Consider the following 12,437-nt stretch of genomic DNA (forward strand, 5'->3'; position numbering starts at 1 on the left):
GTATTTGGTTCCTCCTAAAGACTGCTGAATTCACTAAGAAAACCCACCAGATATAAGGAATAATACATTCAATTGAGGTAATACATCCAAAAGCAACATTTCTCAAAGCAGAGAACTGGTGTCATCAGAGAGGCGTGCTTCCCTAACATGTCAGAAAGAGACACTTCAGAAACTGCTCTTAAATTTTAGCAACACTTTCAGCAGTAAGAGAAAAAGAGCCTTTTCTACCCAACATTCTTTTTTTGGACTGTCTGCACATATTCAAACTTCCCCCAATAACCAGGACAAATGGGGCTTTTTACCGATCCATGCTAAAATACCTGCTTGTTTTAATTACATACGCTGCTAACTAAAAACGTGACGGATTTTTGCCCTTCCCTGACCTCTGTTTCTGGAACCCCACTGCAAACACACCCATCCCCTCAGCCGCTTCTGTTCCTGCAGAGCCCTGTCTGCTAACTGCCAACTTGGTATATCCATTGGCCACGAGGTGATAATGGACAAAAACAGCTTCTGTTACGCATCCCAGTGGCTCTGTTCATCCCGAGAGAAGCCAAGTCTCGACCGGGCAGGAACGCGCACCTAGTGAGAGCAGCAGGAGGAGGAAGCCGCTCTCACAGCGCAGCCCGCAGCCCAGCAGGCGCAGGCCGGCCCGCAGCTCCACGAGCGCCAGCGGCTCCTGCCTGATCTACACGCGGCTCACAGGCTACCGAAGGGTTTATTGTGGCAACTCTGACCCCGAGCTTTACCGCTTTCCTCCAGAGTCACCACGAGGCCTTTTAAACATTCACTACAAATGTCACACAAAAGATGGCAAGGATGCCATGGCAATAACGTGTTTTTACCTTTGGACAACTCTGCAGATTCCCTGCGGCAAAGCTTGTACAAACAGAGACAATGTGTTAAGAAACCACGTTTTAAACAAAATCATCCTGCGTGCTGGCGTGCTCGTCTCCCACGTGGCTCTCCGAAGGTCAACAGCTTCTCAAACACACAACAGAATGGCACGCTCTGCAAGCTCCTTTAGGGCACATTTCCCACAACGTTTTAAAAACAGAGCTTTGTATCCAGGCAAGAATAAAACCACAATCTCCTTAGGAAACAGCTTCTTAAACCCCTTGAGGAGCAGTTGCTCAAGGCTGGATCGGGCAGGTCCTGCCCCCTCACTGGTACCACGAGGCCTCGCGGGCACGGCGCAGGCCCGGCCCTCGTGGGTCTGGTTTCAGGCCAGCAACCAGGGGACCCTTTCCAAGTCAGAACCCGTGACCCCTGGGCTCCCATCTCACTCATCCCTGCAACACTCGCAAAGGCCCCCGGGACGGCCCCCTCCTGGCCCCCTCCGGCTCATCCGGCCTCATGAGCCTCCAGGCACCACGCTCCTCCATCTGGGCCTTTATGGCAAAGTCAAGATGCTCCCTCCGCAAGAGGCGTTCGCTGGGACACCCCGGCAGTCCCCTCAGGTCCTGGATCACCAACCACCTCCCTGCTGAGGCCCCTGGGACCACGCTCCGCAAAACGGAGCTACGACGGACACATAAGCCTGCGGGAGTCTCAGCGGCAGGACGGCAAAGGGATCACAGTAAGTCTAGTGAACTGTCATCACAGTCGCCAGCCTCTTCCCTGCGATGAGGACTTGTGAGCACGAACCCGTAGAGACGCTCAAACACACCTATTAACTGGAGTCACCACGCTGCACATCACCTCCCCAAACTTATTTTATTTCGACCCCCTTCACTCGCTTTACCAACTTCCATACCTGACAACCACCAAAAGGTTCTTGGTATCGGAGGTGGCTTTGTTTTTTTAATTCTACATATAAGCGAATCGGATGATAATGTGTCTTTCTCTGACTTTCCTGACTTAGCACGTTTCCCTCAAGGGCCGCCGGAGGTGTCAGAAACGGCAAGATCTCCTTCTTGTTTGAGGGAGGAATATTGCATCGCCTATTTATGCGACAATTTCTCATCCACCAATGGAGACGTAGGAGTGCTTTCATGCTGTGGCTGTTATGAATAAACAATGCTGCAATGAACATATGGGTGCAGAGAGCTTTTTGAGTCAGTGTTTTCATTTCCTTTGGATGTATTCCCAGAAGCGGAACTGCTGGATCACATGGCACTTCTACTTTTAATTTTTGGAGAAAGCCTCGTACTGTTTCCCATAATGGCTGCACTAATTGACGTTCCCAAGAACACACTAAGGTTCCTTTTTCTCCATGTCCTTGGCACAACTTGTTACCGCTTATCTTCTGTGAGGTGCTATCTCACTGTGGTTTTGCTTTGCGTTTCCCTGATAATGAGTCATACTGAGCATCTTTTCATGTGCCTGTTGGCTACTGGCATCTCTTTTTAGGGCTGCACCAGTGGCGTGTGGAAGTTCCCAGGCCAGGGATCAAATGAGAGCTGCAGCTGCCGGCTGACACTACAGCCGTGATAACACCAGACCTGAGAGCCTCATCTACGACCTACACCACAGCTCACGGCAACGCCGGATCCTTAACCCACTGAGCGGGACCAGGGATCAAACCCACAACCTCACGGGATACTAGTCGGGTTCATCACTGCGACCGCTCAGCCACAGTACGAACTCCTATCAGCATGTCTTAACTGGAAAAATGTCTATTTAGATCCTCTGGCCATTTTTTAATCCAATTGTTGTTTTGTTTCTGCTATTAAGTTCTTTATATATTTTGGATATTACTCCTTATCAGACACCTAATTTGCAAGTATTTTCTTCCATTCAGTAGGGTGACGTTTCATCTTGTTGATAGTTTGCTTTGCCGTCTAGAAGCGTCTTAGTTTGATGTGGTCCTGCCTGTTTGTTCCTGCTTTTGTATTTGGTGTGAAATCTAAAAAATCATTGCCAAAGCTGATGTCAAGGAGCTTATGATCTCCATTTTCTTTTAGGGAATTTATGATCTCAGGTCTCATGTTCAAGTTTTTTTTTTTCTTTTTTTCTTTTCTTGGCCCTGCCCATGGCAAGGGGAGGTTCCCAGGTCAGGAACTGAACCTGTGTCACAGCAGCAACCCAAGCTGCTGCAGTGACAATGCCAGATCTTTAACCCACTGAGCCGCCAGGGAACTCCCCTCAGTTCGAGTCTTTAATCCATTTGTAGTTGAGCTGTCTATGATGTAGGATTGAGGTCCAGGTTTCCCAGCACCACTTACTAAAGAAACTGTACTTTGCTCACTGTGTATTCTTGGCTCCTCGTCATAAATGAATCCTGCGTGGGTTGATTTCTGGGCTCTCTTATTCCGTTCCATGTTCTTATGCCAATAACATACTGTTTAGATGGTTGCCACTGCTGTGTAATCTAATTTGAAATCAGGAAACACGCCACCTCTAGCTTTGTTCTTGTGTCTCAAGACTGCTTTGGTGATTTGGGGTCTTTTGTGGTTCCAAACAAATTTAAGGATTGCTCTATTTCCGTGAAAGATGTCCCTGGAATTCTGAGGGGAGCTGCACTGACTCTGGAGGTTGCCTTGGGTGGTATGGACAGTTTAAACAATACTAACCCTCCCAACCCACGGGCCCAGATTATCTTCCACTTGTCTCCCCTGCCGTCATCAGTGTCCTACACTTTGCAGATCTTTTCATCGCCTTGGTTAAAGGTAGTTCTCCATAGTTTGTTCTTTTCGACGAGTTGTAACTGGGACTGTTTTCTTAATTTCTCTTTCTGATAATGTGTTATTAGTTATATACAGCAACCGACTTCTGTATATTGACTGTATATCCTGGAACTTCACGGAATCTGTTAGTTACGACAGTTTTTTGGTGGTCTTTAGGATTTTCTAATATGCCATCTGCAAACAGAGACCGCTGTACTTCTTCCTTCCCTATCTGGATGCGTTTTACTTCCTTTTCCTGCCTAACTGCTCCTGCTAAGACTTTCAACCCTACGTTGAATAAAAGTGGCAAGAGTGGGCATCCCTGTCTTGTTCCCTTCGGCTCTGCGCCACCGAGTATGATGCTCAGGGTGAGCTTGTCAACACACGGCCCTTATTAAGCTGAGGTACATTCTCTCTACACCCATTGTGGTGACAGTTTTTAACCATCAGTGGAGGCTGCATTTAGTCACATGCTTTCCCCACATCTACTGAGACGATCTTATGTTTCTCGTTCTTCTTGGCTGACAGACTGCACCAAACCGACTCATCCGCACATGTTGAACCGTCCTGGTATCCCTGGAATAAATGCCACTGGATCATGGCGGTGGACCTTTTAATGTATTGTTGGATTCAGTTTGTTAATATTTTGCTAAGGATTTTAAAATCTATGTCCATTAGGGATAATGGTCCATAATTTTCTTTTCTTGGGGGGACTTTCTCTGGTTTTGGTATCAGGGTAACTGATACCTCATAAAATGAGTCTGGAACTGTATGTCTTTGCTTTTGGGGAAGAGTTTGAGAAGAGTGGTTAACTTTCTCCAAGAAGCCACCTGGTCCTGGACTTCTGGTTGTTGAGAGGTTTTTTGATTATTTATTCAATTTCCTTACTATTAACTGGCCTGTTCAGATTTTCTACTTCTTCATGATTCAATCTTGGTAGGTTGCATGTTTCTAGGAATTTATCCATTTTTTTCTAGGTGGTCCAATTATTTGCCATACGTTCACAGAAGTCTCTTTGATCTGTTGTATTTATCAGGTGTAATGTCTTCTCTGATTTCTGATTTTATTTATTTGAGTCCTCTCTTGTTCTTGTTGAGTTTAGGAAAAGGTCTGTCAATTCTCTTTACCTTTACAAAAAAAAAGCCTCTTAGTTTCACTCATCTTTTTTATTATTTTTTAGTTTATATTCCATTTATTTTTTCCACTCTGATCTCTGCTATTTCCTTTCTTCTACTAACTTTGGGCTTTATTTATTTTTCTAGCTCCTTTTAAGATATAAAGTTAGGTTATTGAGACCTTTCTTACTGCTTAACATAGGTTCATCACTATCAACTTCCTCTATCACTAACAGCTTCTGATGCTTCCCATAACTTTTGGTATGTTGTATTTTTTTTCTTTTCATTCAATTTTTTTTTTTTTTTTTTTTTTTTTGCTTTTTAGGGCCGCACCAGTGGCATATGGAAGTTCCCAGGCTAGAGACTGAATCAGAGCTACAGCTGCCACAGCAACTCGGGATCCGAGCTGTGTCTGCGACCTATACTACAGCAGATGGCAACACTGGATCCCTGACTCACTGATCGAGTCCAGGGATCAAACCCTCATCTTCACAGGTACTAGCTGGATTCATTTCCGCTGTGCCACAAGGGGAACTCCCACTATGCTGTATTTTCATTTTCATTTATTTGGTCTTTTTGCCTTTTCTAGGGCTGCTCCTGCAGCATATGGAGCTTCCCAGGCTAGGGGTCTAATTGGAGCTGCAGCCTCCGGTGTACACCAGAGCCACATCAACACAGGATCCGAGCTTTGTCTGTGACCTACACCACAGCTCACGGCAACGCTGGATCCTTAACCCACTAAGCAAGGCCAGGGATCGAACCCACAACCTCATGGTTCCTAGTCAGATTCGTTAACCACTGAGCCATGAAGGGAACTCCTGTCTCAAGATATTTTTTGATTCCTTCTTTGACCAATTGGTTGTTCAGCTGCATGTTGTTTAGCCTAAACGTACTTGTGAATTCTCCAGTTTTTTCCTGAAATTAACTTACAGTTTCATACTATCGTGGTTAAAAAGGCGCCTGCTATAATTTCAGCATTCTCAAACTTACAAGACATGTAACCTAACACGTGGCCTGTCGCGGAGGATGTCCCACGTGCACTTGAGAAGAACGGGAGGCCGGTGCTCCTCTGGGAGGGAGTGTTCTGTATAAATCTGTGAAGTCCACCTGGACTAAAGCATCGCTCAAGGTCACTGACACAGGCGGGGTACCACAAGCCCGTACTATTCCTGTCTAGTTCTCCCTTTCCGTCTGTGAATACGTGCTTCATATATTTACTTGCTCCTTTGGTGGGGGCACAAATGTTCTTCTCTCAGATATTCACTAACTCCTTTCAGGTCTTGCCCAAAAATCTTATCTTCTTACTCAGGTCTGCCGTGGCCACTTTCTCATACCCACTTTTCCCAAACACTTGCTAAATGCCTTACCCTGCTCTACATTTTCTTTTCATAGCATTTACTTTCTCTATTTTTTTGGGGCTGTGCCCACAACATGCAGAAGTTCCCAGGCCAGGGATCACACTTGAGCCACAGCAGTGACAACGCCAAATCCTTAACTGCTAGGCCATCGGGTAACTCCTGTATTTACTTTCAAATATACAATATAACTTACTCATTTATCATGTTTATTATTTGTTTCTCCCTTCTCAAAAATAAATTCTACAAAGACAGGACTCTCTGTCTGTTCTGCTCACTGTTATATCCCAAGTGCCTAGAACACTGGCACATAGTAATTACTGAAGAATAAAGAAAAAGGCAGATTATAGTTTATTAGTTTTTCCTTACTCTTGATGAATCTAAAAGTTTTATTTTTATTTATTTATGTATTTATTTTTTAATTTTTTGTCTTTTTGCCTTTTCTAGGGCCGCTCCCGAGGCATATGGAGGTTCCCAGGCTAGGAGTCCAATTGGAGCTGTAGCCACCGGCCTACGCCAGAGCCTGGGCAACTCGGAATCCGAGCCCCGTCTGCAACCTACACCACAGCTCACGGCAATGCCGGATCCTTAACCCACTGAGCAAGGCCAGGGATCGAACCTGCAACCTCATGGTTCTTAGATTCGTTAACCACTGCGCCATGACGGGAACTCCGCATCTAAAAGTTTCAAAATACTTATTTTTTGGAGTTCCCACCATGGCACAGCGGAAACAACTCTGACTAGGAACCATGAGGCTGTGGGTTCAATCTCTGGCCTTGCTCAGTGGGTTAAGGATCTGGCACTGCTGTGAGCTGTGGTGTAGGTCACAGACGCGGCTTGGATCTGGCGTTGCTGTAGCTCTGGCGTAGGCCGGCGGCTACAGCTCTGATTCGACCCCTAGCCTGGGAACCTCCACATGCCATGGGTGTGGCCTTAAAAAAAAAAAAAGGACAAAAAGACAAAATAAAATAAAATAAAATAAAATACTTATTTTTTGGGAGTTCCCACTGTGGTGTAGTGGACACGAATCTGACGAGCATCCGTGAGGTTGTGGGTTGGATACCTGGTTTTGCTCAGTGGGTTAAGGATCTGGCATTGCCATGAGCTCCGCTATAAGTTGCAGATGTGGCTCATATCTGGCGTGGCTGTAGCTGTGGGGTAGGCCTGCAGCTGTGGTTCTGATTTGACTCCTAACCTGGCAACATCTACATGCCACATATGCAGCCCTAAAAAGCAAGAAAACAAACAAAAAACTGGTATGATAATAGCTCCTCTGCATTAACTACATTTTCTTTTCTGTATATATATTTTTTTTTTTTGGCGGTGGGGAGGGCCTACACCTGCAGCATGTGAAAGTTCCTGGGGCTATAGGGGTGTTGGTGTTGCAGTCAGCGCAACAGCAGCTCTGAGCCACATCTGTGACCTATGCTGCAGCCTCCAACGATGTTGGATCTTTAACCCACTGGGTACTTAACCCACTGAGCCATGACGGGCACTCCCTCTTCTGTGTTGTTGGTGCTCTGGTGTCTGGAGCCTTGATAACTGGAGAGAGAGTGCTTCTCCCAGGGTTAGCCAATTCTTTTTTTTTTTTTGTCTTTTTCTCTTTTTGTTGTTGTTGTTGTTGCTATTTCTTGAGCCGCTTCCGCGGCATATGGAGGTTCCCAGGCTAGGGGTCTAATCGGAGCTGTAGCCACCAGCCTACACCAGAGCCACAGCAACGCGGGATCCGAGCCGCGTCTGCAACCTACACCACAGCTCACGGCAACGCCGGATCCTTAACCCACTGAGCAAGGCCAGGGATCCAACCGGCAACCTCGTGGTTCCTAGTCGGATTCGTTAACCACTGCGCCACGAGGGGAACTCCCTAGCCAATTCTTTCTTTCTTTCTTTCTTCTTTTTTGGATGCCCCATGCCATACAGAGTTCCCAGACCAGGGTTCTGACCCCAGCTATATAGCTGTGACCTAAGGTACGGCTGTGGCAACACCAGATCCTTAACCCACTGTGCCAGGCCAGGGATCCAACCTACATTCCAGTGTTCCCAAGACACTGCTGACCCACTGCGCCACAGCAGGAAGTCCATGGGGTAATTCTCTCTCTTTTTTTTTTTTTTTGGTCTTTTTAGGGTGGCACCCGTGGCATATGGAGGTTCCCAGGCTAGGGGTAGAATCGGAGCCGCCAGTCTAGGCCACAGCCGCAGCAACGCGGGACCCGAGCTGTGGCTCTGACCTACACCACAGCTCATGGCAGCACGGGATCCCTGAGCGAGGCCCAAGGATGGAACCCGCAACCTCATGATTCCTAACCGGATCTGTTAACCACTGAGCCACAACGGGAACTCCTGGGCTATATAATTCCTAAAAAGATGGCAAGGAACGAAGCTCTCTATTGGCTAACCGATCCAGAGCCCATACTCCAAACACCCCCTTCACCTGGCTCGTACACTCCAGGGGCAGTATCGCCCTGCCCTAGTCACACTCGACAGCCAGGGTAGCCTCTACCCCAGAGACCACTGACCCTCATCCAACCAGCTGATCCTGCAGCACGTAGCCCGCCTCGCCCTGCCTTCCCACGGACACCACAGTAAAGACTCTGGCCCCTGCACCTTCTGCGTCCTGAGCAGCCCTGGTGCCTCCCTGTGCGGCCCTGGACGGTGTGGTGTGACCCCTCCTGGGGACTGTGAGCCACAAACTCTCTTTCCAGTGGTTTTCATCCCCTGACTTGTTAGCTTCGCCACAGCCGAATGATGATAAAGCCTACACTGCAGAACACCTTCCCCGGGTGTTTAGGAAGAGCTGATACAAAAGTACCTTTTAACCGTTACAATAACCCCCACCCTCAAAATCAAAGGTTTAAATGGAGGAGAAAAAACCCACAATGAAAACGCCAGAAGGAAAGCTGGGTGAGTATCTGTATAAATTCACAGTGAACAGACTAAAGCCAGAAATCATAATTCAACAGCATTGCTTTAAAAACTGAAAATTTTGGAGTTCCCGTCATAGCTCAGTGGTTAACGAACCCGACTAGTATCCATGAGGATTGGGGTTTGATCCCTGTCCTCGCTCAGTGGGTTAAGGATCCAGAGCTGCCGTGAGCTGTGGTGTAGGTCGTGGACACGGCTCGGATCTCGCATTGCTGTGGCTGTTGCAGGGGCTGATGCCTACAACCCAATTGGACCTCTGACCCGGAAACCTCCACGGGCTACGGGGGAAGCCTTAAAAAGACAAAAAAATTAAAAAACGAAAAAGAAAATAAAAACGTAAAATTTTAACATAAGGAAAAACAGGGCTATAAAATATCGATCACAATTATGGAAAAACATGTCCAACCCACAAGAGAAACGGCATCGATAGCCAAGGAGAGAGGAACCAGAGGAGCAGGTACTTGGGCCTGGAGATTTCACTTCAATTACTGCAAAACTATAGTAACGCTCACCAACTCACACAGAAGCAGTTACTTCCCCGACACTGAGAGCCAGCTGTTGGAGTGTGGCTGACTAGAGTTTGGATGATGAAAAGAAGCTCACTACATTCTGTTTAATATTCATTTGTTTACACATAAATATGGATATATGAAGGTCAATTTAAACTCCATCTGTCGTCTGAGCCGTGATAAATTCCAACCGAAATTAAAATTAAGTGTATCTACTTATGATAAAGAATGAAGGAATTCTTTAGGGACACAGCACCTTAAAAAGTATGAAATACATGTTTTAAGATAGAAAAAAGACTTACCGTCCAAAATTTTATAAAGTACTGTAAAACTGTTGTAGCCACAAAAAGGCAGTACAGTAGAGAGTACAGTAAAAACAGCAGGAAGAATTTGTAATTAGAAAATCCCACACAGTTGTTCACCCTGGAAGAACAAAGAAAATCACACTGTAAAAAAAAAAAGACAAACTCACAGAAGCCAAAACTCACATGGTGGTGGCCAGGGCCTGGGGTGGGGGACGAGGGGATGGCAAGCTGTTTAACGGGTGCAGAGTTTCGGTTTGGCAAGACGAAAAGCTCTGGACCCGGTTGCACAACAAAGTGAACATACTTCACCCCACTGAACTGTGTCCTTACAAACGGTAAAGGCCAGAAATTTGATGGGTTCCCCCCCCCATAATAACAACAAACAGGACAGATCAAAACACTTACAAATCATTACTACCTGGTAATGGGTCACTTGGGAAGTAGGGGGCAGTGTCTCAATTATGGAGTGTTTGATGTTTTTATTTTTATTTTTTTAAGGGCCGCACCTGCAGCACATGGAGGTCCCCAAGCCAGGGGCTGAATTGGAGCTGTAGCCACTGACCTACACCACAGCCACAGCAACGCCAGATCTGAGCCACATCTGCGACCTACACCACAGTTAATGGCAGCGCCAGATTCTGAACCCAGTGAGCGAGGCCAGGGATCGAACCTGCGTCCTCATGGATACGAGTCAGATTCGTTTCCGCTGAGCCATGACGGGAACTGCTGGATGTGTGTTTTTAACAAATTCTATAAGGAATCTGGAATTTCAACGTCAATTCTTAGCATACAATTATCTGGGTTAATAACATCAGAATATATTTGTAAAGGGAAACACGTAACAGAAACATAAAACTAGATCAATCTTGACACCTGGGAGAAATTAAATTGACTTTTAAACTTTAGGGACGCCGAGGAAAACCACTGCGAACACTCCTGCACACCTCTTCGCCCCACGCCGTTCCCGCTATTTCATACGTACCAAGGACAGTGATGATCCATCTTCAGAATACATCTAAGGAAGAAATAAGAATAAGAAAATCCACAGAGAAAAATCCCCCTGATTCCAACTCCTGATAATTTCCTCTTTTTGTTTTTTTTGGACTTAAAATTCCCCCTTTGGCCAACACAGCTTAGAAAAACCAACCCAGTAAACACTAGGCTAGAGATAATTTCTGCTACTTCTGCAAATACTTTCATAGGAAAGAGGTAATGACTGCTACAGTGGCAGCTCAGCTGAGCGCCGCCAGATGCCTTGGGCCCCGTGAACTAACACTTTAGATACGGCTCATAGCGCACTTGGTATGAGGTAGGTCTAGCCTACGAAATCACTTGAAGAAGATACGAAGTTATTTTGAACATGGGCAAGTCACAACAGAACTTTAGAAGCAAATATTGCTACAATATTAACAATGATGGGCCTGCAGGTGGTTATTTTTCCACACATTTTATAACACTCTATCCCATGGATAAGAATGACTGTACTTTTATAATCAGAAAAAAAAAAAAACCCAATTTGCCTCCCCACCAGTGTAGCCTAGATTTATATAAAGTCAGACCAAACACCATCTCGAATAACACAACAAGGAAGTAAACTGACGCCCAGAAGGGTAAACAGCTTGATTAACTGAAGTCCAGGGACGCCCCGGGCTTCCCATACGGGGTCTTTTCTGCAACACACTACCCATCACAGAGCCTAAGGGATAAAGTCTTTCGGGTTTTCCTGGGTCCATCATCCAGGTGGTAACTGGAAGTACTATTTCTGTGGTTTGTTAGGTTTTACTATCAATAAAACAAGAATAGAAACAAAACTGTCATTCAATTTTAATCCGGGACAGAGAGTCATCTTTCTCAAGGGGGGTATCCCTCCCTTGCTCATCAGCACGACAGTAATTTTAAGCACAAGCACAGGACGTACACATACGTAGAGAACTTTCCAACGGCTGGTAAAGGAACTCTCACCAAAGATGACCTCAAAACACATTCCAGCCCATATACATACTCATGTTAGCTCGGCACACACAGCAAATGGTGGGAGAGGATGCGGTATTTTTGGGAAGTCCCTTCCCTTCTGTTCCGCCGTCACCCGTCCCAGCACCGCAGTAGCACTTACATGTCACATGCTGAGCAGTGATGCGCGCGGTCGGGCTTAATCAGCTGACATCTCTCACAGTATCTGATGGCTGCATTGAAGAATTAGAAGAAAGTAGTTGAAGCACGTACAAGCTTAGAGTTGAATTAATCTGACTATAAGATCTACTTTCATTTCTTACAAACAACTCTGGGAAACTTAATTTTAATACCAAAATGAATTAAAGAGCTTCTGAAATCAAATGTCAAGAGACAGAAAGGAACCTTAGAAATGTAGTTGGCCCGGAAATGTTAAGATGAAAAAGTAGATCCATGGAGTTCCTGTCGTGGCCCAGTGGTTAAGGAATCCAACCAGGAACCATGAGGACTCAGGTTTGATCCCTGGCCTCCCTCAGTGGGTTAAGGATCTGGCGTTGCCGTGACCTGTGGTGTAGGTCGCAGATGCCGTTCGGATCCCACATTGCCTTGTCTGTGCTATAGGCCGGCGGCTAAGGCTCCGATTCGACCCCTAGCCTGGGACCACCTCCGTGTG

At 46.1% G+C, this 12,437-nt stretch overlaps 1 protein-coding gene across 3 annotated transcripts in view; it reads right to left on the reverse strand.

The window, feature by feature from the left end:
- ZDHHC20 (zinc finger DHHC-type palmitoyltransferase 20) overlaps window positions 1-12,437 on the reverse strand; it is a 73,007-nt gene that overhangs the window by 14,438 nt on the left and 46,132 nt on the right. For all 3 annotated transcript variants that reach the window (XM_047756367.1, XM_047756368.1, XM_047756369.1), the window contains exons 5-7: window positions 11,928-11,997; window positions 10,797-10,829; window positions 9,812-9,932 (exon numbers count right to left, since the gene is read on the reverse strand). In XM_047756367.1, the coding sequence (XP_047612323.1) occupies window positions 9,812-9,932; window positions 10,797-10,829; window positions 11,928-11,997 (224 nt within the window). The remainder of the gene's footprint in view (window positions 1-9,811; window positions 9,933-10,796; window positions 10,830-11,927; window positions 11,998-12,437) is intronic.

The sequence above is a fragment of the Phacochoerus africanus genome, chromosome 13, assembly GCF_016906955.1.
Source record: "Phacochoerus africanus isolate WHEZ1 chromosome 13, ROS_Pafr_v1, whole genome shotgun sequence".
In the NCBI taxonomy this organism is placed as follows: domain Eukaryota; kingdom Metazoa; phylum Chordata; class Mammalia; order Artiodactyla; family Suidae; genus Phacochoerus; species Phacochoerus africanus.